Raw genomic sequence first — 25,307 nt, 5'->3', positions numbered from 1 at the left:
GATACTGAACCCTCTGCCTCCAACGTGCTCCTCGCTTTCTAAGTGGCTTTTAGATAAAAAAAGCTTTGGTTCAGTGAAACCATTTTACCACCAAAAGCAGCTTCTTACCCCAAGGCTACCGACTACGCTGACAGTGTAACGTATGCGGTCGGCTCCTGCAGCACGACATCTCCATTATAAATGAATTCAGATGGTTACAGAAAATGGGGAAAATATTCATTCTGTAAGTGGAAAAGTAGCTGGCTCTTAAATTTACTCTACAGAGCATGAGCCTTCCAATTCCCCACGGAAATGGGTCGGAAAGAGTCTTTTTAACTCAAATCCCTGCCACACGAAGCTACAGTTCTGCTGTGACTTTAGTGCAGTTAAATCTTCACTGTATAACTGTTCAACAAGCTTATACATGTGGAAAAGCGATACTCTCAACTGTGTCGTTCCCATTCCTGCTACAAGTTGTAGCGATGTTGTGACTTGTTGTCTAAAGAAAGTCTTAGGAGTGAGTGAGGGGTGAGGAAGAGAAACGGATAAAAGACCAGTGCCTGAACGCCGTGGATTTACTGCGTTTATGACCACATTAATGTTGTGTCTGAACAGGGCTTTGGTCATGCAAGTGATCTTCAGATGTGATAATGGTGTTTATTTGGATTAATTTGGCTTCCCAACAAGTCACAGCAATCCGTTTTTATCCAATCTGTTAACCCAAAATGTACCCATTAATCTTCTAGCTTATTTAGTGCAATAAGTGGAAATTCCTGCCAAGCTCACAACGAGGAGAAGAACTTCTCTCCAAGCGCACACACTCGACACGATTTGAGAGTAATGGTGCATCGCACACCACTGGACATATTCTCAGAACAATGCACCACCTCGCTTGATCTTAGGATGCAGATGTAAACAAAATGGATACTGTTGTGCATCAGCTCGATGTGACGTTAGCAGTCCTTTGCAGTGAGGGGAGGCGGACAGCGAAGCAGGTCTGCATCAGTAAAGTGGTTTGGGAGGTACAGTTATAAGGGGCAGGGTGGGGGGGTCTTTACATCAGCAAAAACTGGAGAGGAGATTTTGACTGTCAGTTTTAAAACTGGTCAACTGTTGTTTGCTAATCTTTGCCATAAGGGCTCGAATGTCTCTCGTTGCCTGGCAACTAATCTGCTCCAGGATCGCGAGCATCCAGATTTTAACTCCTAAATATCAGGCGTGTTTGATCAAACTGGGGCAGACTGAACAAGCTGCGAGTGAGTCTCTGGCTGGGACGTGCCATCTGCTGTGGGACTCATTCTCCTTTTAGCTGAAGTTTTTTTTTTTTTTTTTTTTTTAGTGACTCTTACCCTGTGTGTGATATGAGCCGGTTGCTTCATGCTACAGAATGAATTCAGGACCAGTTTAATGCCTCCTCATGATGGCTCTGAGTCGAGGAGAAAAATCTACACAGAAGGGATTTAATACATTTTGCCAAGTGTTACACAGTATGTTTGAATACAGGTAATTGAAGTAAAATGATTGTCTTATTACTGCTGACCGAACGCGTATGAGTGTGTGATAGAAGACCTTTAAAAGTGTAGCCTTGTGTGACGTAGCATGCTTCACTGTCTCAAATATCCCATTTATTTATTGATGTAATTGTGCATACATAAGTAATTCCCTGATGTACTCTATATTTGTCAAATATTCCCGTTAACATCCTGATGCTGTCTTGAACCGTATTGCTCAGCCCTGACTGCTGTGATCCCCTCGGCTAACTCGGTTTCCTGGTTTATTTTTCATCCAGGTGGCTCATGCACACTGCCTCCCAGGAACCATCATGCCTTATGGAATATTCATGAACCACCAATGACATTCCAGCAGGATCAATGTTTACAACGGCAGTTATTTTTGACAACAATTAGCCTCGTAACGGCTTATTCTTAATCAGCCCCTCCCCTCCCGTGCAAAGCCCAAGCACGCCTCTACAAAGTTTATCTATTCATTTTTTTTTTTTTTTTTTTCCAACCTTCAACTTGTCTCTCTTTGCAAGAGGCCGAACCTCTATCATGAGATTCAGAATCTACAAGAGGAAGGTGGTGATACTGACTCTGGTGGTTGTCGTCTGTGGCCTCGCTTTCTGGAGCAGCGGAAGGCAAAAGAAGAACGAGAGCGGAGCGTTCCCCAAGGAGGTGGAAATTGTGAGGAGGAGCAGCAGCAGCAGCATCAGTAGCAGCAGTAGCATCAACAATCACGTTCAGCTGCAAGCTACGCCTGCAGTTAGCAGGGCACCTGTTCCGCCGCCTATTATTAAACAAGCTAATGACACGCACCAGGAAAAAGGAAATGAGAAAGCCAAAATGACTAAGCCAGAGGTGGATAACACCACTTTAGTCTATCGGGGCATTGTCTTCCAGCTCAACTTTGACCAGACGATCAGGAACGAGGAGAAGTTTAAGACGGCGCGGAAGAAAGACGATCTGGTCGTGTTGGTCCAGGTCCATAACCGACCAGAGTACCTGAAGCTGTTAGTGGACAGCTTGCGAAAGGCTAGAGACGTGGAGAGCATATTGCTGATATTCAGCCACGATTACTGGTCCCCGGAGATAAATAAAGTGGTGGCCTCAATTGACTTCTGTCAAGTCCTTCAGATCTTCTTCCCCTTCAGCATCCAGCTGTATCCCCAAGAGTTCCCAGGAAATGACCCCAGGGACTGCCCCAGAGACATTCCTAAAAAAGACGCCTTAAAGCTGGGCTGCATCAATGCAGAGTACCCCGACTCATTTGGCCACTACCGCGAGGCCAAGTTCTCTCAGACCAAGCACCACTGGTGGTGGAAGCTGCACTTTGTATGGGACAGAGTCCAAGTTCTCAACGATCATAAAGGTCTGGTTCTGCTGATCGAGGAGGACCACTACCTGGCCCCGGACTTCATCCATCTCCTCAAGCTGATGACGGCTCTCAGAAGGGAGCAGTGCGCCGACTGCGACATCCTCTCCCTGGGGAGCTACAGCCACATCAGCTACTCCAGCAAAGCAAATAAGGTGGAGGTGAAAGCCTGGAAGTCCACAGAGCACAACATGGGGATGGCTCTGAGCAGAGAGACGTACCAAAAACTCCTCCAATGCACTGACACGTTCTGCACTTACGACGACTACAACTGGGACTGGTCCTTGCAACACCTGACCGTGTCCTGCCTGCCCTCTTACTGGAAGGTCATGGTGAGCGAAGCGCCGAGGATCTTCCACGCGGGCGACTGCGGCATGCACCACAAGAAGGCCTCCTGCATGCCGATCAGTCAGAAAACCAAGATCGATAACATCCTGCAGAGCAGCGGGAACCAGCTGTTCCCCAAAAACCTCCTGATCACCAAGAGACTGCCAGCCAACGGGGCCGGAGGCGTGGCCCCACACGTGAAAAATGGGGGGTGGGGAGATATCAGGGACCACGAACTCTGCAAGAGCTATGTTCGATTACAGTGACCTTAATTGCTACTATTCTATATTATTGTCTCTTTTGCATCCTGTATAAAAGAAAAAAAGTAACTCTTTATTCTTCATATTGCCTGTTTTCTTGAACTGTTCCAAATAAAGACGAATGTTGGATTTTTGCCTCTTTAACGCATACGTGCTATTATTTAAGTGGCTGCCGCTTTGCATCCATTACACCCTGAATAATATATCAGGTTTTCAGACTAACTAAAGTAGAACGTCTTTAAATAGACGGTAAAATGGGAAATGCAGACAAGGTGTTCATGAGGGTAAACATGACATGAGTTGTCCAGTGGATGGAACAGTCCCACTGCGCACACACAATTAACTGGAGGATATTAATAGCGCACAATTTATTTTTTTTTGCTGAGATCAGAGGAGATATTTCGAAATACCTCGTTCCATTTAGGAAATCCGAACGGACCAATGATGTCGCTGCAGAGGGGGGTGGGTGGGGTCACTTCCAGTGCGCATTATGATGGGATGCTTGCTGGAGAAACCAGTCAGGCGCTCTCACTGAGGTCTGCAGCCTGCGGGGCATTGTTTCACTTTGTTGCTATACATCACTGTCTACCAGCATAAGGCAGAGCTCTGAAGTTCAGGCCGCAGAGTCTCTGCGGAGATTTTCGCTGATGAATAAACACAATACAGAGAGAGAGAGATCCCCGGAGGCTGATACTACGTTCTTGCTTCTGTTGTTGCCATTGAAGATGCATTTACATTTTAAGTGCTTCGACCACGGTTCGGTATTGATGGTTTCCGCTGAGGCCTGAGCTCAATTGATTTTTTTTCGTTCTTTCCTTCTGTCTTTCCCTTCCCTCCTGGTCATGTGTGCCGTTCTGCTCTGCCCCTTATTTAAAACCCGGAACAGGCTCTCCATTGATGCCGGCTTTCGCTGCAGTTCATGAGACAAACGTCCTCGAGCTTTCGACAAAATTCCTCAAATATATATTTATATATAATACATAAATATACGTCCCGTGCGCATTTTTTTTTTTTTTAAACCATTAACATCGACCAAGCCCGAGGGGAAGGCAGGCACCGCTGCGGGGTTAAGAAGTCCCAGTTGATTCTCTGCCGAAGTCACGTGACTGGCACATCGCTGCCCTGGCTGTGGAGGCTCGATAATTGGGCCCGCACCTCGAGGGGGGCGGAGGGACCGGAGGGGGGCAGACGCGCTGGCTCAGAATAGACTTGAGAAAAAAAGAGGAAGTGGCACTTTTCATCCTCGCACTTGGTGACTGATGGCAAACAGAAAACCGTGGTAGAAACTTGGTAGAACGGAACTATTCGGTCCTCCGAACAGCATGTTGTAGCTACTAGCAGAAAGCGCGTGCAACAGCTCGATGGAACAGGGATGGAATCATTTCTAAAGAAAACCCTCTTTCTCACATTGAAGTGCACAAACTCATTTATACACTTTATTTTTTTATTGCCCCATCCATTGTCTCAAACCGTCGAGTCTTTGCACAGCGCTGAGAAGCTCTAGTCATCATTCATAGCCGTTGCGCACATTTGCTACATAAACAAAACTCTGGGTCAGTGTGTGTGTGTGTGTGTGTGAGGGGGGCTTAAATAAGGTAAGACATCTCACTTTGCACCCCTCTGATAGATACCTGATCCGCACAGAAGCGAGGAGCTTTGAGGTTTCAGTCAATCACGGTCGGCCTTTGAGTGACACCCTGACGGGGTGATGAAGCCACTTAAGCCCACTAATCACACCTCCCACAAGCTGCCGGTTTAATAAGGAGGAGAGCGTGTGTTTCCCCGAGAAGCGACTCGTAAATTATGGAGGAGTGGTCTCCGATCCGCCCCAGGAATATAAAACATGGATATCGGAGCAGGAGTGCATCTTTGTTAGGGAGAAATAGAGACGAGAGGATAATCTACATGGGCAGTGGAGAATTCCAAAGCTCACGCCCGGGAGAGCGGTGCTGCCACCTACTGGGCAACCCGGGCTGGACAGGGACACGTTTATTTAGGTTCTATTTATAACTTCACTGGCCTGGAATGATTATGCGTTTAACTCAGGTAGATTGATCAGACCCAAGACGTCGTATCTTACAGATTGTATGCTATGTAAATTTCAGCTAATGTACTTAGACATGTCTTCATATTCATCCACACAAATCACAGTTAATGTGACTGGAAATGTATGATGCAGCGATGAAAGCTGCAGCCACAAAAAAAAAAAAAAAAAAATGGGGAGAGGGTGGAGGTGGAACAATTTCCTTTTTTTTGTGCACAATGGTCCAGTGTTTCCGGTGCCAAAGGAGATCCTAAAAGTGGCACCGAAGCTTCGTGCTTTAATATGCAGAGGATTCAACCAGCGCATATGATGGCTGCTGCTTGGATACTTCGAGGTGGTTCCACCTAGTTAAAGAACCTCCCGGAGTTGAAAGGCTGTTTCCAGGCTTCAGAGGGGACGTCTAAATCAGCTGGTAAGTGAACACACCACGACCCTTGCAGATCTCAGAACTCAGAGGGGGGGCTGTCACGATTCGCATCTACGCACATTACGCAAAGCTTCTCTTCCCACAAATCTTAGTACTCGAGGTCGACGTGTCGTCTAAGAACACCCAATAGTTTTGTCTTCTGCTGAGGAACTCTCGGGTGTTATATCGAAGCACATTCAGGTGTGGTGAATGAACAGTAAACACAAGTGGAGCAGGAGTACTGTCAAAGGTGTTTTAATAGGCGTCACATGAAGGAAAAGGCTCCCCACTGTTAAAATCCTCGGTCCTACGCGGGCGCGTCATAAACGCCCTAAACTCCATCCCCTGCACCGCCAACGAGCGCTGACGGCTTTTATTTCTTATTTTTAAATCAGTTGGAATTCAACACAGTGTCAAAAGTTTGCTCCCCAAGTCTGGGAGTCAAACCCCCCACCCCCAAGAACAGGAGCCAACGAGACTTTCAGCCCCGTGTGCGGGAACACGTTTGCCGGATGTGTTAAAAAGTGAATTCACGGTGCCGATGGTATGAGACGAGAGCCTATAGAGGGGTGCCTGCGTTAGTCTTCCTGCGGTTTACCTGAGCTCGGAGTGATGGCTGAATTAGACCACTGCATCTGCGCCTGCCTACGCTGAAGAAAAAAAAAGAAGGAAACCTGCGGCGACAGGCCAGCATTCAGCATTCAGCACTACCTGTTAGACGAGAGGATTTCAAAGTGATTTTCCAAATACCAAATTGTTTCGTTAATAAAAAAATACACCTGAATTCTCTGCGTGTACAACAGAAACGAAGCATGTTCACCTGCAAATTCAAGATTCAATTTTAATATTAGATTTTCTGTATTAGAAATATCACTATCTTCTGAAACGAGGATCTTCAAACTATTGTAATAATGATCATTTCACCCATAAATCATTGAAGTACAGTATTTACATATATTACAGAGCCCATTTAATCTGAAACAATATTAAAATAAATGTTCAATAGATACAAAGGTTTTTCTTTTTTTTCTTTTTCTATTTTATACACACACACGCGCGCGCACGCACGCACACATCTTGTCAAGGAGTCCTGACACACTCCAAAAATTGTAAAGCCATTCTCCTCTAACCAACTCTTTAAGTGCAAACAATTTTCATATAAAAAACTATGATTGCAGCATCCAGCGATGAATAACGCGCCTCCCCCTCCCCCAAAGGAAGAAAAAAAAAACAAACAAAAAAATAGTTGACCTCATGTTCCACAGTCATGAATTTAAAAATGGAGATAAACGAGAGAACGAAAAAAAGAAAGAAAATTGTGCAAAATTCACTCTAAAGTGTGATTCTGGGGATTTTTCAGGGGACTAAAAATATGTTTCTCTTGAGCCGGCAAATGAGGACATGTGGAATCGCTCAGGAGGTGGGGGGGGGGGGCAAAAAAAAACAACAACAACAAAAAACAGAGGCTTGGTTTTGGAGTTTTGCGACCACTCCAAAAACAATCCCTCATCTTATTCCCTTTATCTATGAACGTATTAGACGCACAAGGTATCGAACTGAACCCAGACGCAAGGTTAGGCCGAGGCGTCGTCACTACACCGTGTCTAGTCTCCGAAGATCTACAGGCACAAGAGATTGGGAATTAGAGTTAGTTATTTTTCAGACTAGACACGATTTGATATGACCAAAGATGCAACACTGAGCGAGTTAAACCCTCCCACAGACTTCCTGGATTATTTAAAGCTCGTCCTCTTACTTCCACTAGCACCTTTTCAACATCCCCCGACCAACAGGAGTTCTGCCTCTAACCCTGGCTTGGCCAACATCTGTGTTCTTAAAACTAGCAGTCAGACAAAGACGGTATCTAAGTGGCTGTAGTGATGAGACCGACGGTGACACGGAGGTCATGTTGTGTGCGACAGCGTGTGAAGAAGTGCTGCAGGGCCTTGGCCTTGGTCATCCCCGTCTCTGTTGCATGGAGCTGTCATTAGCAGCACCAGCACTGGGGCTATACTACTGTTCCACTGGGGGAGCTGGCTGGGTTGTTTTGAGATGATAGCAATCCCTGTAAAGAGACACACAATACATGTTGATAGCAAACTGCAGCGTTACTAGAATGTAATACAAGAGGCAGAACAGAGAGGCCATGAGGTTTACTGTCAGAGAAGACGTCCTATTAACCATCAAAAATGCTGCCGCTTTAGAGAAATAACCTCTGCCTGCTCACAGTGGCGCTAAACGCTTTGGAACGCCGACAAATGCCTGCGCTCGGCAACTAAGCGAACTTTGGTGGTGTCACATGACAGTATCCTCAAGAGGCCAGTCACTCACCACTTTCCCAGGCCTAGCCCATGTGCAAACGAAACCCTCCTGACAAGCTGTAACCAGACAGTCCTCCAGGAAGATTAACACAGTGAGTCTTTCGTGAGCGATCTTCTTGCACACCAGCGGCTCCAGCAGCGGCACCTCCTCCATGCGCGGGCACAGCGTTGTGCCCAGAGTCTTAGCTGCCTCAGCTTTCGCCGTCCGCGAAGAGCTGAGCTGGTTGAGCTTGTCGCTGCTCTTGCTGCTGATGTGGCCCATGCTGTGGTTTCGCTTGTGGTCCTTCTCGTGGCGCTCCTTGCGCGAGTCGTGTAAAGACAGCGTCGCAAACTTGCTGACGCCGGTGGCGATGAAAGCGCTGTCGATGATGCTGTTGCCCTTGGTGCTGCCGCTGCTGTTGCTGCCCGTGTGGCTGTTAGGGGTGCTGCCCCCTGCGGGGTTGGAGGAGTGAGGCAAGCTATTGGACCGAGGTAGGGTGCCAGGGAGGGAATTAACTGGGTTGCCACTGGTGCTGCTATTGCTCACACTGTCTTTGGTGCCACCGGAATTGGTGGTGGTGGTGGTGGTGGTGGTGGTGATGGATACAGTAGTAGTAGTAGTTTGTCCAGTGGCCGGAGGGCTTGTGGCACTCATAACATTAGTGTGAGTCCTTGTGCGCGACAAAGGCAGGTGAGGGAAGAGAATGTCCTCTGTAAGATCCCACAAACATAGCTGAGTATCTTGTCCCACTGAGCCAAACCTGTAGGTCACACTGACCGGCCTACTGTCCGTAGAGTTTCTTTTAGAGAGCCGAGAGTGAGAGCTGTTAGCTCGGTCTCTGCCGGCGCCGAAGTGAATCTGCTCGTGGAAGTCCTCATCGCTGCCACTGAACTCAGCAGGGGGGTCGCCATCCTCAACACTGGTGGTGCAGTGGTCAAACGCCACCACACTCACCCATGACTTGTGACCGTGCCCCCGTGCGATTACTCTGCAGTCCAGAAATGACCACACGGTCACCAGGTCGTCCTCCCCTCCTGCCACAATATACCGTCCGTCCGGGCTCCAGCACACGCACAGTAAGCCACCAAAGTAGCTCTTCATCGTTCCGTGGAGCTCCGCAGCGTCGAAGCCGAACACCCGCAGGAAGCCGTCCTGGCTCGCACACGCCAGGAACTTGCCATCCGGAGAGAAGGCAAACTCGTTGAGCGCCCCTTCGCCCACCGTCCAGCGCAGCAGCGGGTTACGAGCCGACTTGCTCTTGCAGGTGTGCACGGCGTAGTTTTCACCTTGCTTAAGCAGCTGGTAGTGAGGTGCTGTGGTGCCGCAGGTGTTTTCCACGTTGTACAAGTACATGCTGCCGCTGGAGTGAGCCACAAGAAACAGGCTCTCTGAACCAGGGACCCATCGTACACATGTGACTCTCGACTTGTCAATAAGTCTCTAGAAGGAGAAAGAGATAAAAACAAGTGGAGTGATTAGCGACCGACTTATCCTCCTGAATTACAGGTTTAAACTAACAAAAACACAACGTATATCTCATCCCTTATGAAGCTAAAATGGAGACATGAGTTTTGTATTTTCTACATGTGTTTTGTAACTTCTATCATCCGATCTGAATGCATTAAAACAAGAACCAATCAAATCTTCTGTCTGTGGTCTGAAAATACAAGCCCACTCTGTTAATACAAAGCTTTTATCCTACTTTTCACATCAGCTGAAAACACAACAGAGATGCTTGTTGATGATTGTCACTAACCAATCACCCGTCTGACCCATGGCTGAAGCAGTTTCCCCCGCTGGCACACAGTGTTCTGCAGGGGAGGAGATTTCTCTTTGAAACAAAACCGACTGGAACCCACCTCTTCATTGAAGAGCTTGCTGGTTTCCTTCTTGATGGGGTCTATGAGTTGCACCTGGCCTGCTGAGAAGCCCACCAGCAGGGAGACGCTCTCTGCTGTCGCCGTGAGCGGGTTGAAGTCGTGACACGTCGGCTGCGTTCCTTTGTATATCCTCTTGTCTATGGGCTTACTAAGATCAGCAGCCTGGGACGATAACAAATGCACAAAGGTTGTCAAGATTTCAAATGTAGCCAAAGAGCATTTGTTACTGCAGCACAGTTTAATAATGAGACCACTAAATATTCTTCTGCCATGCAGACAGTCTGTAGCCAGAGATGCAGAAGAAGTCTGATAAATGAAAATTTGACATTTGTGGCAGCTATACGCTTCGCTGCTGCAGCTCCCTAGATGTCTATCCTTGTGTGTTAAAGGGGAAAAAAGACAAAATGAAGGGACTGTAACTACACAAACCCAAGCTGGGTCTACACTCACATAGGAGAGTTTGACTGTTGACATAAACGGGTAGGTCCACAGATTGTGCAACAATCAGGCAGCATGAATGATACCTCCATTTGATTTCCATGCAACAACCTCCTTTTGACTCTTGTCCATGTATGATGTCATATTTGGCTTTCAACTGTGGAACTTCTCACTCGCTTTTCTTTTGTTTAAAGACCGCAAGGTGTAAGGGGTAGTAATTCCTGAAAATGAGTCATTACACATTTCATCTGTGTATGTATATATGCATTGCATTACAGTGTAATTTCCAAATCCCTTAGTGATCCTTATCAGACTTCATAGCAGCTCAAGAGGTGAGGTAGGTCTTCAATCAACTTGTTAAGACCTGAAACTGTCTCTAAACACAAAAATAAGTATACCTATATGTTAATTAAGGCTTTAGCTGGTTAATTGAAAGACTGTCAGTTTGACCTTAGGCTCTCTATGAGCGAGACGCTCCAGCTCAAATCAATTGTGAGCGTCAGAGCAGTGGCTTGTAAATGGATGTAATCAGATGTTTCTTAGATCAGATATTTAGGACGAGCTGTATGAACTGTTATTAGTGAGTGATCAGATCGGTCCTCACCAGCCTATGTGCACAGGCTGCAGCAGCAGGAGTCAAAAACGATACAACTACACTTATGACATGGCTTGACAGTAAAAAAAAAATGAAATCTTAGCTTTGCTTGTGCACAACCAGCTGGTGTATGAGTGCATATTAACACTGAATATTATAAAATGAAATGGTCTATTTACACACCAGATCGTTTGAATCCACTTTTTTCTTTTTGTGCTTTCAAAAGCGGCAGTTTACAGGGTGTAAAAATATGAACAAAGTTCTCATCGGGGGGTTCAGGAAACACACCAGCAGCAGCATCGCCAAACAGTAAACATCCCTGCTCAACGAGACCCAACGTGACTGTAAGCAACCAAACAGTGGATCGCATTTCATCACATCCAAACTCTCAAAGTGAAGCGTGCACACCATCACGCTGCGAGAAACAAATGCCCTTTACTTCAAGTCCAGTGGTTTCGATTATGAACTCTTAGTTGGATCTTTCATAGAAACGTCAATGCTGCCTCCTCTGTTGAGGACAACCTGCCACTCGTACTCTGAACAAGGCTTCGGTTGCCATGTAAATAACAGAGATAAACAAACATCATATGACACAACATGCCTTTTCTCGTCTCTTCCAGCTCATTTGTAACCTCGTGTCACAGCTTGTCACAGAGAAGTCAAACGACTTGTGGACTGTGACGAGTCTTAGCGAGGCCAAAACAACTGTGACGATGTTAGCCAAGAATGCTAATTAGTCCCTAACTTAGCTGGGTCTGCTACATGGCCTTGGGTTGACAACCTGCGCACTTCAATGACAGCTTAGGTGTAACACGTTTAAAGATGCCCAAGCAATGGGCTGCTCCCGGTGAGCCACGGCCGTGTCTCCGCTGTCATTATTGTTTACCTTTCTCACGCCTTTGTAGATATAAAAGTACAGTTCCCGGCCCACATTGAAACAGATCCTGTCGCCGTTGCCGGACTGGTCGTTTACATTGACGAAGGAGACCTTGACGGGGTTGGAGCCCTGTGAGTTAAAAGGCACCCTGTTCGGGCGGCTGTATTCGGAGTGGGTGAGGAGTTTGTAGACGCCTTCTCGTGTGGTGAACTGTGTTTTAATTTCGTTCATCTCCTTCCCTCCTCCCTCCGCCGCCATCTTGGAAATTGGCGTTCATCCTTGTTCCAGCCCCGGATGTTACAGACGGCGCATGCGTCAGAGCGTCGATGTCAAGAAGCCATACGTTCGGGGATTCGTAGAGTCAAAACCTAGAATCATAGACGAAGTGTAACCCTTATGATTGGCATTAAAAAGACCGCGATTTAAACTTCTCGTAATAATACGACATTGTAATGATGTTAATTACATAAATGCTATAAGTTATTATCATTTTCGCACTAGACCGGAAATAAGACAATTAAATAACAATTGTAATTTGATAGAAAATACAAAATATTTAGCTAATGCTAGAATTATAGCCAAACAACTTTTTTTTTCTCTATACCAAGAGAAAACAAAAGAAAATAAGCATTACATCACACTGGCACGGGGAAAAAAATACATGTATATGTGTATTATGTTAGACAATCCTTGTATAACCACCTGAGGCCATGTATAATAATCCACGCAGTTCACAGAAGCTAGAAATTTCTCATACCCTGGCCGAGGGCCCTAACTGAGAATGGAAATCATGAGCTTCACTCATATGGAATCATTACAGAAAGAAAAAACCCAGGATAAATACACTTCCTTATTCCAGCCTGATTTTCCAGAGATTTCCACCTCTATTACGCTGTTTGAGTCACAAAAGCTCCAATTTTATCCCGGACAGATATTTCAGTTATGAGGCTCCTGGCTTCTCTATTTCAGTAAATATATCACCTCACAGTGATTGCGACAGTGCTTCATGTTTCTTTGGTAGGCCACACAGTCAGCTTCTAGTAGCGTCTCCTATCAGCGGGAAACATTCCTATTACATAACAGAGCTGATGCAAGTGTTATACACTGCCATCCTCTGGTTTGATCAAGCCATGAATGCCCACAATTAACTAGAGGATTCTGCTCCTCTCACATAACGTTAGTAATTCCTTGCGCAGTTGATCTTGTATATTCTTGATCAATGCACAGCTGTGGTGCTTATAAGAGGGGGGTTATGGGGCCTGAGAGCTTGACAAGCTATCAGGAAAGCTCTCGTTGTGAGTGACAGGCTCACTGGTGTATCTTTGTTTCAAAGATCCTCCTCTCATCAACATACTGTGTGTCCAGAACAAATGTATTGTGTTATGTAAATATAAAAGCAGGTTTTTATCAAGACTCGTCACACCAGTGTGGCAGAATTTCTGATTGACCAGTTCAAACATTGACAGTCGCTGGGTAAAACCCACCTTGTCGCGTTTCCCTCGTGAAATACCATGTCTCAAAATTTACTCACATTTCATGAACCTGTGATTCATGCTCTTACTGTATATCCTCCTAGTCACACTGCAGCAGTGCGTGTTCAGATTGTATATTATGTTCCAGCCTAACCTGCTACCATTTAATCCATTTACTGCTTTATATTAATGTATCTCTGACTACTGAGCGCTTACTGTCAGTCTTTAGTGCCCCTTAGTGTCACCTATTTTCAGCTGCATTTGAATAAAGCTCCAAATCTGAAGCTTGAGTTTCAAAACTTAATCACATTTTAACTACTGATTTTATCTGATTTTATCTATTGTTCTTATTTCTTTCTTTTTTGTTTAAAATTTAAATCATGCTTTTTATTTCTACTGTTTTAATGTATCTGTAAAGCACTTTGAATCACCTTGTTGTTGAATTGTGCCATACAAATAAACTTGCCTTGCGCGGCGCGCGAGAAAGTGCTGGAAAATTTCTTCCAGGAAACTCTTGAAATGCGGCTATGTTAGAGAACAGAATTTAAAAAAAGACAAAAAAAAAACAACAGATACAGTTCATCCGAGGGGCAAACTCCTTTTATTTGTGTCTGATTCTCTCAGATATACATTAAACGACTTGCAGTGGTTATTAGGACTGTTTGAAATGAGCAAAAGCTTCAGATTCCCCCCTATCTCGCAAGTCTAAAAAAAAAAAAGAAGAAATTTGGGCCTGCTGTTCATTGGAGGTCCTGTGTAGTGTGTGCGAGTTGGTAGTGGGGACGCGGCGGCAGCTGATAGCAAAAGCAATGCACAGCTGTGGCGCTTACAAGAGGGGGGGGTGTGGGGCCTGAGAGCCAGACAAGCTATCAGGAAAGCTCTCGTTGTGAGTGACAGGCACTTCTTGTGACTGTGCAGCCCTATAAGGGCACATTAACTTTAGAGCTATGGTGCCACGCTCGCAACCCCCTTCCCGGCCTTTCCTTAACACCTCCCTTTACTACAGGATAGTGAACGTATCTTCTGGAAGCTTCCGAAGGGGAGCTTCGAGAAACCCCCCCCTAAAGTATAAAAAGACACTAGGGCGGCCTGGGGTCTGTATAGAGTCAAAAAGTACTCACTAGAACACAGCCGAGAGAGACTTAACCGACCACAGGAGCAGCTGCGAAGCCCACATTCGAAGCTCTTCAAGAGGAGAGGAGAAGCACAGCCATTCATTTGAAGATTATCCTCAGGAAGTGACAAGAATATAATCAAGGTAAGGTTTTATCATGTTGCACAGCAACGGTTTACAGCATTGGTCAGTAGATTGTCCCAGCATGATTAAAAGTAAGGTAATGTACGGAAAAAGTGTTTAAATTGAATTTCTTGCTCAAGTTGCTTGTAGAATTGAAGAATAGTTCGATAGCTCAGTGAAAGCATAACGCGTAAGAAGCACATGGCGAGCAGGGTGACCCTGACCCCAAAAGCAGTGGCCGGGTGAGCAGGAAAACCGGCTGGCAGAAAACAGCAGATGTTGCATTTTCACATCTTAGCTCAGCAACATTAATATATATATGAAAAAAAGGAACTTGGATCAAAACTTTTGTAGAATCTGTTAAACGCTGAGAGAAGAAAATAAAAAATCAAAAAGCTGACCGCTCTATCGATAAAATTGATAAATCATTTTTCTCTTTCATCGGAGTCTTTGGATTTTTTTTTGCTCGCTGGTGTTACTTTCTTTGGCAAAAGGAGACACATGTTACAGACCTTTGGGGTTGAGAAAGCATCAGAGCTCCACCCACTCTTTTTTAAACTCCAATCATTTGATTGACAGATGGAGCACATGTTCCTCTACCATCAGCGCTGGCCACCTCACGTATGCCATGCGGTGATCTTAGCAAAGAGAAAGATGTTTAGAATGTAATAAAAAGGGGGGAGTTCAATCCAAAGGACACAGCAAATAAAATGAGAAGTAGTATATCAATGAATTTATAAACCAACACACACAATTACATTTTTCTGAGACACCATATCTGCTTTCTTTAAGATGCCTGAGAGCGCAGGACACGGTATGGAGGAGGTGGAGACCTTTGCCTTCCAGGCTGAAATTGCTCAGCTTATGTCCCTTATTATCAACACTTTCTACTCGAACAAAGAAATCTTCCTCAGAGAGCTTATCTCAAACTCCTCAGATGTAAGTAAAATCAGTGATTTACCACAATTTGTCCCCTCTTTTGAAAGACAGCCCTGACATTTTTGCAACCGCCGCTGTTCTAATGCAAGTTCCTCTTCTGGACAGGCCTTGGACAAAATTAGATATGAAAGCTTGACAGACCCCAGCAGACTCGAGTCGTGCAAAGATCTGAAGATCGAAATCAGGCCCGACCTGCACGCCCGCACCCTCACCATCACCGACACGGGCATCGGCATGACCAAAGCCGATCTGATCAACAACCTGGGCACAATCGCCAAGTCTGGCACCAAGGCTTTCATGGAGGCTCTGCAAGCTGGAGCCGATATCTCCATGATCGGTCAGTTCGGCGTGGGTTTCTACTCTGCCTACCTGGTGGCCGAGAAGGTGACAGTGATCACAAAGCACAATGATGATGAGCAGTACCTTTGGGAGTCTGCAGCTGGAGGCTCGTTCACAGTCAAAACTGACGAGGGTATGTTTAGTTGTCCTACTGGCTTGTGTCACATCACTCAATACTTTGCACAACCGCTACAATTTGACTCATTACTTGATACTGCTCTCATTTCTTATTCGATTGTTACTTTCAGGAGAGTCCATTGGCAGAGGCACAAAAGTGATCCTCCACCTTAAAGACGATCAGACAGAATACTGCGAGGAGAAGCGCGTCAAGGAAGTTGTGAAGAAGCACTCCCAGTTCATCGGCTATCCCATTACACTGTTTGTGAGTAGTATTCACCACATTAAAAACCCAAACGCAACCGCATATGGACGACAGTAATGACAATGTCGATCGAATGCTCACGAACCCTCTCCCGTATTCAAGGTGGAAAAGACGAGAGAGAAGGAGGTGGACCTCGAAGATGGAGAGAAGGTAGAGGAAGTTGAGAAAGACGCTGCTGAGGAAAAGGACAAGCCCAAGATTGAGGATGTGGGCTCGGATGAGGACGAGGACACAAAGGACGGCAAAAACAAGAGGAAGAAGAAGGTCAAGGAAAAGTACATAGACGCTCAGGAGCTGAATAAGACCAAGCCCATCTGGACCCGTAACCCCGATGACATCACCAACGAAGAGTATGGAGAGTTCTACAAGAGTCTCACCAACGACTGGGAGGACCACATGGCCGTCAAGGTAAGCTAGAGATGAAAAGCATGTCCAAGAGCTGCAGCTTCTTCATCACCACCCCTAATTAGTCTACAATTTAGCTAATAACAATGTACGTACATCTTGAACCTGCAGCATTTTTCAGTGGAAGGTCAGCTGGAGTTCCGGGCCCTGCTTTTCGTACCCAGAAGAGCTGCATTTGACCTCTTTGAAAACAAGAAAAAGAGAAACAACATCAAGCTCTATGTGCGCAGAGTCTTCATCATGGACAACTGTGAAGAGCTGATTCCAGATTATCTCAGTAAGTTGCACATAACAAATGTGTTCTACTGATTGTACTGTCCAAATACCTCCCATAAATCCAGATTATTAGCTAGATTATAAGGACATGGACTTTGGAACTTTGTAAAATACACATGTCTTCCTTTGGATGGCTGAGCAGTGTTCATTTTTATCTGTTTATCTATTCAGATTTCATCAAGGGTGTGGTGGACTCTGAGGATCTGCCCCTGAACATCTCCAGAGAGATGTTGCAGCAGAGCAAGATCCTGAAGGTAATCCGCAAGAACCTGGTCAAGAAGTGCATGGAGCTATTCACGGAACTGGCTGAGGACAAGGACAACTACAAGAAGTACTACGAGCAGTTCTCCAAGAACATTAAGGTAGGTTCATTCGTCTGAGCTAAGGAGCTAAAACTCTCTTGTCAATCTCACATCTGGTAGTAACACATTATGTCGTGCCTTAGCTTGGAATCCATGAAGACTCACAGAACAGAAAGAAGTTGTCGGAGCTGCTTTGTTACTACACCTCAGCCTCCGGAGACGAGATGGTGTCCCTTAAAGATTATGTTTCTCGCATGAAGGACAACCAGAAGAACATCTACTACATCACAGGTAGGTTGTTCAGCTTGATTTCCATTCTTTTATTTTTGTCAGGTTATTCCTTCAAAATCAGTTGTCTAACAACACATTCATGAACTAAACTCAGAACCACTTTTGCAGGCGAAACTAAGGACCAGGTAGCCAATTCTGCCTTTGTGGAGCGCCTTCGCAAAGCCGGCCTAGAGGTAATTTACATGATCGAGCCCATTGATGAGTACTGCGTGCAGCAGCTGAAGGAGTACGATGGCAAGAACCTGGTTTCAGTGACCAAGGAAGGCCTGGAGCTGCCTGAGAATGAGGACGAGATGAAGAAGCAGGAGGAGCTCAAAAATAAATTTGAGAACCTCTGCAAGATCATGAAGGACATCCTCGATAAGAAGATTGAAAAGGTAATGTCTACCCTTCTAGAAATGACAGAATTACCATCTTAGTCAGTATTATAACACCGACAAAGTTACACGGACTTTGGGCACTGCAATAATACTGAACCGTGTCATCCGAAGGTTGTGGTTTCCAACCGCTTGGTCGCTTCCCCCTGCTGCATCGTCACCAGCACCTACGGCTGGACGGCCAACATGGAGAGGATCATGAAGTCTCAGGCCCTGAGAGACAACTCCACCTTGGGTTACATGACTGCCAAGAAACACCTGGAGATCAACCCCATGCATCCAATCGTGGAGACTCTGCGAGAGAAGGCAGAGGCCGACAAGAACGACAAGGCAGTGAAGGACCTGGTCATCCTCCTGTTCGAGACCGCCCTGCTGTCCTCAGGATTCACGCTGGAGGACCCACAAACGCACGCCAACCGCATCTACAGGATGATCAAACTAGGTCTTGGTATGTGTCATTCTTCACTCTGCCACTAACATCAGATTTATCCTGCATATTGCACATTTACAAGGAACTTGGGTTGTTGACCAATACGTTGCCATTCTTGACGAATTTGAATTTCCCCCATTGGGGGATAAATAAAGTATTTTTCTATTTCTTCTTCTATTTCTATTCTCAGGAATTGATGACGACGACTCTGCAGTTGAGGACCTCATTCAGCCGGCTGATGAAGACATGCCAGTCTTGGAGGGAGATGAAGACACATCGAGAATGGAGGAAGTTGACTAAAACACTGAATGCATTTTCCCTGGCTTTCTTAATTTTTATTTTTGTAAGTTATATTGCCTCTTCAGTTTGCAATTTGTTTAACACATCTCCTCTTTTCAAGTAGCACCAATCTCTCTACAAATTCACTGAGTTAATGCAGGTCATAATCTGCCTTTAGTCTATTTTATAGTTACGGCTATTTATATAAAACTAATATTATACATATAATATTAACGATATAAAGTCACTGGAGATTTGACTTGTTTCTCTTTTTGTAACTATTACATTTTTATATGTAAAGCATTAAAATTTGTAATAAAATATATTTACAAACCTATTGCTGGCTGAATCTTTTTTCATTTTGCCTGGTTCCCACCCACAAAATATTGGTTAATGGCTCATTTTAAGAATGGCAGCACAATATAACTATAATAACTATCATTTTTCACCAACTGTCTTTACTTTTAGTCAGTGTTCTGGAATTTTCAGTGAACACCACGTGCCTCGTTTCAGTTTCAACTCTCACAGGCCTTCTTCCTTGGTCAACAAAGTCTTCCCTCTTTAATTCCGCCTCCTTCTGCCATTAAAGGACAGAGAGGCGCGTGCAATCCCCATGATTGACAGCCCATCTGGCCTATCAGCGACCACCACTGAGCTGTAAGCGAGGAGCGTTCCAGATGGTTCTGGAAGCTCCGGCCAGGATTTTCTCGAACGCTCCGAGAGAATATAAAATCGGCACGAATTCACTGTGTCAAGACATACGTTATCCATCGAGCGAGGTGTCGGTGAGGTATCAGTGGCTGGTGCTTACATCATTCAACAGCTTTCAATACACCGAGGACCAAGGTAAATGAATGGACTTAATTATTGCAATGCAAGTGAGATGCCAGATACCAAAGTTTCAAATGACACACTTTCGGGTTAACGGTTAATGATAGCTAATATTCGCTTAACTGTTATCCAGTCTGTTTTCGGTCGAAGCTGATATTTTATAATGTCACGCGCGTTACAATATTAACCCTTGTTACATTGAAATTGTCTTGCAATCTTCATAATGTACTTGTTTCTTTACATATGGTTGTGCACGTCCGTTTTGAAGATTTTTAAAGGTCTAGTAGTGGGACTTTGACCCCCTCAGACTTTAATCTGTTCAGACCTGCTCTCGCGTGGATGCACGATGCTGTCATGGGCTGCTTGTCAGCACGAATGATGTACAGTTAAGTATCGGGTGTAGTTGACACTGTCTGCTGTTAGCTTAACGTGTAGGGCCCGTGGGGATTTAGGGTGAGCATACACTCAGTCTGTACAGATGGTTTAGAAGGAGGGGGGGCTCCCCCGACTCCCGTGGAAGCTGCTAGAGAGTTCTGCTCGCATCCTGGTACCTTCTAGAAACTTGCGTTTCAGCCGGCAAACCGGCAGGTGGAGGCATTTCTCCTCGTGCCAATTTGCAATTCGAGCCACGTGCTCCTCTCATCGACCAATAACCGAGCAGGACGGGGTAACGGCGTGTACAACTCAAGTATGATTTTGTCGTAGAAGATCGGGCATATTTTAAAAATGACTGAACGTAAAATAAGTCAAACATAACAAAGGTTTTCACCTAGCTTTGTGTTTGCCACGTGCTGGAAATAAAACTACATAGCGGGATTGGAGAGAGGGGGGATAATGGAAGCAGGCGGGTTTAGTCTCTCTTTTAGAGGACACAGATGCAGGTGAAGCCTTGAAGAGCTGGATAATCTGTCAGGCCAGCTGTCTCTACAAGCTTTACCTGCTGGCATAATCAGTCACGATAAAGCATCCCTCTGTGTGTTTTCAAATAAATAGCTTTTAAATGTCTTATGATTATTTAGCCAGCATTTTGACTATGGCAGAAATTCGAAACAATTTTTAGAGGCGTGCCCCCTTCCTTCCTTTTTTTTTTTTTTTTAAGAGATGCCTGAATGATCTGTAAATTTCTACAGATTTAGCTGGCATCACTTTTGAGCCTCATTCGGGTTGCGATTCCATGTGGTGATTACAAAGATCCTTAATGAGGATAAAGAGAAAGCGGAACACCTCATCCAAGTCAGATAGGAGTCACTTGTTGCTGATGTGTTGCGCTGCAAACTGATCCACGGTATGCGCGTAGCATATCCCTGCTAACTGAAAATGAAACATCTGGTTAGAAATGTAATGTTCTGTGTGTTTTATTATCTTTTTTTTTTAACTCATGACACATGCTCATTCTAAAAGTCAGCATTTGTGCCTTTTACTTAGATGCCTGAACTCCACGACCAACCAATGGAGGAGGAGGCAGAGACCTTCGCATTCCAGGCTGAGATTGCTCAGCTGATGTCCCTGATCATCAACACTTTCTATTCCAACAAAGAGATTTTCCTTCGGGAGCTTATCTCCAACTCTTCAGATGTGAGTTTGCCATCGCACAAATGGAAAGCTTTTCTCTTAGTCTTGCTTTTCTTGATAAAATAACTGCATGTAAAGGCGGCTTATTAATGAGCTGCCTTTTTATTTAATAAAAATACCTTAATTGTGTGTTCTTTTTAAAAAAAATTTCCTCTCCTTCATACAGGCGCTGGACAAAATCCGCTATGAGAGTCTCACCGACCCCTCCAAGCTTGACTCTGGCAAGGAACTGAAAATCGAAGTCACGCCCAACAAAGAGGAGCGCACCCTCACTCTGGTCGACACGGGCATCGGCATGACCAAAGCTGATCTGATCAACAACCTGGGCACAATCGCCAAGTCTGGCACCAAGGCTTTCATGGAGGCTCTGCAGGCTGGAGCCGATATCTCCATGATTGGTCAGTTCGGCGTGGGTTTCTACTCTGCCTACCTGGTGGCCGATAGGGTTAAAGTGATCACAAAGCACATTGACGATGAGCAGTACGCCTGGGAATCCTCTGCCGGAGGCTCATTTACTGTTAAAGTTGACGACTGTGAGTAAAGGCGGCATTATTAAAAGTGGCTGTATATTTAGTGTGTTTCTTATCGTGTGCGCTGACTTCTGCTTCTCCTGTGCAGCTGAAACAATGGGGCGTGGCACCAAGGTGATCCTTTACTTAAAAGAAGACCAGCAAGAATACCTTGAAGAGAAGAGGATCAAAGAGATTGTGAAGAAGCACTCACAGTTCATTGGCTACCCCATCACACTCTTTGTAAGTCCTTTTCAAATTAACTGACTGTTGAACTTATTTCCTCTCAGGAAAACTACCTTTCGAATCTTAACAAGATGCAAAGTAGCTGAAAGCTCTCAGTTAAACAAAATTTAACCAAATTGTAAGATAAGTCATTCCAGAGATCCTGTTGGCCCAGAAATGAGGAAAGATTTGGTGAATGAACGGACCTGTGGCTAACCTTCTCTTCCACCTTTCAGGTGGAGAAAGAGCGGGACAAGGAGGTGAGCGATGACGAGGAGGAAGAGAAAGAAAAGGAGAAGGATCAAGAGAAGGACGAGGACAAACCCGAGATAGAGGATGTTGGGTCGGACGAGGAGGATGACCACGACCACGACCATGACCACGACCACGACAAGTGTTCGGACAAAAAGAAGAAAAAGAAGAAGATTAAGGAGAAGTACATTGATCAGGAGGAGCTGAACAAGACCAAACCCCTGTGGACCCGCAATCCGGATGACATCACAAACGAGGAGTATGGAGAGTTTTACAAGAGTCTCACCAATGACTGGGAGGACCACCTGGCCGTCAAGGTTGGTTACAATTTTGTTTCATTACACTTTAACATTTATATTAGCCATTTTGGGCACATTTTCATTCTTAAACTATAATAATTGTTTCTAGATTTAAATAAAAAAAAACAAATGTTGTTTTCCTGCAGCACTTTTCAGTGGAGGGTCAGTTGGAATTCCGGGCCCTGCTCTTTGTGCCCCGTCGGGCTCCCTTCGACCTCTTTGAGAACAAAAAGAAGAAGAACAACATTAAGCTTTATGTGCGCAGGGTCTTCATCATGGACAACTGCGATGATCTCATCCCAGAGTATCTCAGTAAGTGTCAAAGTGTCGAGTTAGAAGCTCATCCAATGTTCTCATATCAGTCGAGTCATACAGAAACATGAAACGTGGTTGACCAAGTTGTCCTTTTCCAATCTCAGATTTCATACGGGGTGTGGTGGACTCTGAGGATCTGCCCCTGAACATCTCCAGAGAGATGTTACAGCAGAGCAAGATCCTGAAGGTAATCCGCAAGAACCTGGTCAAGAAGTGCATGGAGCTGTTCACGGAACTGTCTGAGGACAAGGACAACTACAAGAAGTACTACGAGCAGTTCTCCAAGAACATTAAGGTAGGTGTCCACATGCCTGAAGTCCTCCTTGTCTTATCCTCCTGAATGTTCTGACATATTAAGCTTCTAACCTCCAGCTTTGATTCCAGTTACTCTGACACTGAACACCTACCAGTGCCAGTGCTGGTATATTTAGCCTATGAGCCATACTGGTATAAATGATGAAAATGTAGCTGCTAACAAACTCAAATGCAGCTCGAACTGAGTATGTTTGACTGCTGGTCACTGACAGCTTGAATGTTTTCTGTTTTTTTTTTTTTTTTTCAGCTTGGCATCCACGAGGACTCCCAGAACAGAAAGAAGCTGTCAGAGCTGCTGCGATATTACACCTCAGCCTCCGGAGATGAGATGGTTTCCCTGAAGGACTACGTGACACGAATGAAAGACAGCCAGAAACACATCTACTACATCACTGGTGAGAATCCTTTTCCAACTTGAAACCTGTCGACGCATGAACAAATTCAAAACGAGTCATTTTGACATGCTGGGAAATGCACGAGTTCCGACAACATTCCACTCTCTGTGTTGCAGGCGAAACTAAGGACCAGGTGGCCAACTCTGCTTTCGTGGAGCGCCTTCGCAAAGCCGGCCTTGAGGTCATTTACATGATCGAGCCCATTGATGAGTACTGCGTGCAGCAGCTGAAGGAGTTTGAGGGAAAGAACCTCGTCTCTGTGACAAAAGAAGGCCTGGAGCTGCCTGAGGATGAGGAAGAGAAGAAGAAGCAGGAGGAGAAGAAGGCTCAGTTTGAGAACCTCTGCAAGATCATGAAAGATATCTTGGAGAAGAAGGTGGAAAAGGTGAGCCGATCAAGAATTGAATCAACCCACTAGGATGTTATACAGCTTCATACCGTGTAGAACTCCCTAATGGAAACCGATATGAATTCTTGTGCGTGTCTTCAGGTCACTGTCTCCAACCGCCTGGTCTCTTCCCCCTGCTGCATCGTCACCAGCACCTATGGCTGGACGGCCAACATGGAGAGGATCATGAAGGCCCAGGCACTGAGGGATAGCTCCACCATGGGATATATGGCTGCCAAGAAACATCTAGAGATCAATCCTGACCATCCCATCATGCAGACTCTGAGGCAGAAGGCCGAGGCCGACAAGAACGACAAGTCGGTGAAGGACCTGGTGATCCTCCTGTTCGAGACCGCCCTGCTGTCCTCAGGATTCACGCTGGAGGACCCACAGACGCACGCCAACCGCATCTACAGGATGATCAAACTGGGTCTCGGTGAGTATTTGTTGTTTTTGGGCTGACTGTAATAATTCAAACCAGCTACTCTTGCCCACATCTGCGCAAGATGATTGAAATGACCCGTTTGTCACACAATACGGAAGCCAACTGACCGGAGCATATTCCTGCCCGCATCGACTAATTTGCTCTCTTTTACTTTTCCAGGTATTGACGAAGACGACGTGACGACAGACGATAACCCCGCTGCTCCCACGGAGGACATGCCGCCTCTTGAAGGGGACGATGACACCTCCAGAATGGAGGAGGTGGACTGAGCCTGCTCCCACTTCCTGCTGGCAGTTTATTGTACAGTTCAAAGTTAAATGTTGTAAATGAGCTTGGAATGTCGCTCCATTCCCACCAGGTTCTGTTTTGCATTTGCATCGCGCACATGCTATTGAGATTCTTTGCTTTGTAGAACTTAATTTGTCCAAGTTGTCCTCTTCTTTGTTCTTAGTTTTTTTTTTCTTTGTACTATGAATCGTACCGCTGCTTTTGTTTTTGTATTTATTGACGTTCCAACGTTTCTGTGTTCTGTAACTGTAAATATCACAGTTGATACTGTCATTTTGAACAATGAGGCACATAAATAAAGGGTGGAACAATTTCTGTTTTTTTTTTTTTTAATGGATTAGGGGAGCAAACACTCTAGAGACACTGCCTCGAAGTCACCCAATTAATCATAAGTCACAGTCTCAACATAAGAGACCTGTAAGAGGGTTTTAAGCATTAAACTGCTCACTGATCAAGAAAATGACACTATATGACTGTTTAAATGGGAAATGAAGCAATATGAAGACTAAAACCAGTAGATGGCAGCAACTCAACACAGCAACAAGGACCCTTCAGGCTCTGCAAGGCTCTATTAAATGTTCTGCAAAGCTTCTGTGGCGAAGGGTGGTGACCAGCTATAACTGCTACAGGGGATGTAAATTAGTAAAGAGAAAGTCTCAAGTCTCCCACACTAATGATGACGATGGGACACAAATATCAGATTAGTCCAACCGGTCTGCTTCACACATCTATGTAACGCAAAGAGCCACAAACCATGCATGCAACC

General features: G+C 45.2%; 4 protein-coding genes across 4 annotated transcripts; 3 read left to right on the top strand and 1 right to left on the bottom strand.

Annotated features, from left to right (window-relative positions):
- Positions 1-1,905: 1,905 nt before the first annotated feature.
- Positions 1,906-3,581, top strand: mgat2 (alpha-1,6-mannosyl-glycoprotein 2-beta-N-acetylglucosaminyltransferase). The gene has a single exon (XM_075458887.1). It carries the CDS (start codon positions 2,031-2,033, stop codon positions 3,441-3,443), a length of 1,413 nt encoding a protein of 470 aa, XP_075315002.1. The 5' UTR covers positions 1,906-2,030; the 3' UTR covers positions 3,444-3,581.
- A 3,129-nt stretch (positions 3,582-6,710) lies between these two features.
- On the bottom strand, positions 6,711-12,258 carry wdr20b (WD repeat domain 20b). The gene is made up of 4 exons (XM_075459088.1): positions 11,988-12,258; positions 10,048-10,230; positions 8,219-9,628; positions 6,711-7,952 (listed from the first exon to the last, which is right to left on the bottom strand). The coding sequence occupies exons 1-4, from the start codon at positions 12,234-12,236 to the stop codon at positions 7,896-7,898; spliced, it is 1,899 nt and encodes a 632-aa protein (XP_075315203.1). The 5' UTR covers positions 12,237-12,258; the 3' UTR covers positions 6,711-7,895.
- A 2,232-nt stretch (positions 12,259-14,490) lies between these two features.
- Positions 14,491-19,044, top strand: hsp90aa1.1 (heat shock protein 90, alpha (cytosolic), class A member 1, tandem duplicate 1). Its single transcript, XM_075458777.1, has 11 exons — positions 14,491-14,708; positions 15,480-15,626; positions 15,732-16,098; positions 16,214-16,347; positions 16,450-16,755; positions 16,864-17,029; positions 17,200-17,390; positions 17,474-17,621; positions 17,730-17,998; positions 18,113-18,446; positions 18,619-19,044. The coding sequence occupies exons 2-11, from the start codon at positions 15,480-15,482 to the stop codon at positions 18,726-18,728; spliced, it is 2,172 nt and encodes a 723-aa protein (XP_075314892.1). The 5' UTR covers positions 14,491-14,708; the 3' UTR covers positions 18,729-19,044.
- Positions 19,045-19,352: 308 nt separating this feature from the next.
- LOC142374908 (heat shock protein HSP 90-alpha-like) lies at positions 19,353-24,854 on the top strand. The gene is made up of 11 exons (XM_075458776.1): positions 19,353-19,553; positions 20,964-21,113; positions 21,277-21,643; positions 21,729-21,862; positions 22,081-22,413; positions 22,542-22,707; positions 22,815-23,005; positions 23,273-23,420; positions 23,537-23,805; positions 23,911-24,244; positions 24,413-24,854. Exons 2-11 carry the CDS (start codon positions 20,964-20,966, stop codon positions 24,520-24,522), a joined length of 2,202 nt encoding a protein of 733 aa, XP_075314891.1. The 5' UTR covers positions 19,353-19,553; the 3' UTR covers positions 24,523-24,854.
- The last annotated feature ends 453 nt before the right edge of the window (positions 24,855-25,307 follow it).

This window comes from Odontesthes bonariensis, chromosome 24 (genome assembly GCF_027942865.1).
Source record: "Odontesthes bonariensis isolate fOdoBon6 chromosome 24, fOdoBon6.hap1, whole genome shotgun sequence".
Classification (NCBI taxonomy): domain Eukaryota; kingdom Metazoa; phylum Chordata; class Actinopteri; order Atheriniformes; family Atherinopsidae; genus Odontesthes; species Odontesthes bonariensis.
This window is presented reverse-complemented; position numbering and strand designations above follow the sequence as displayed.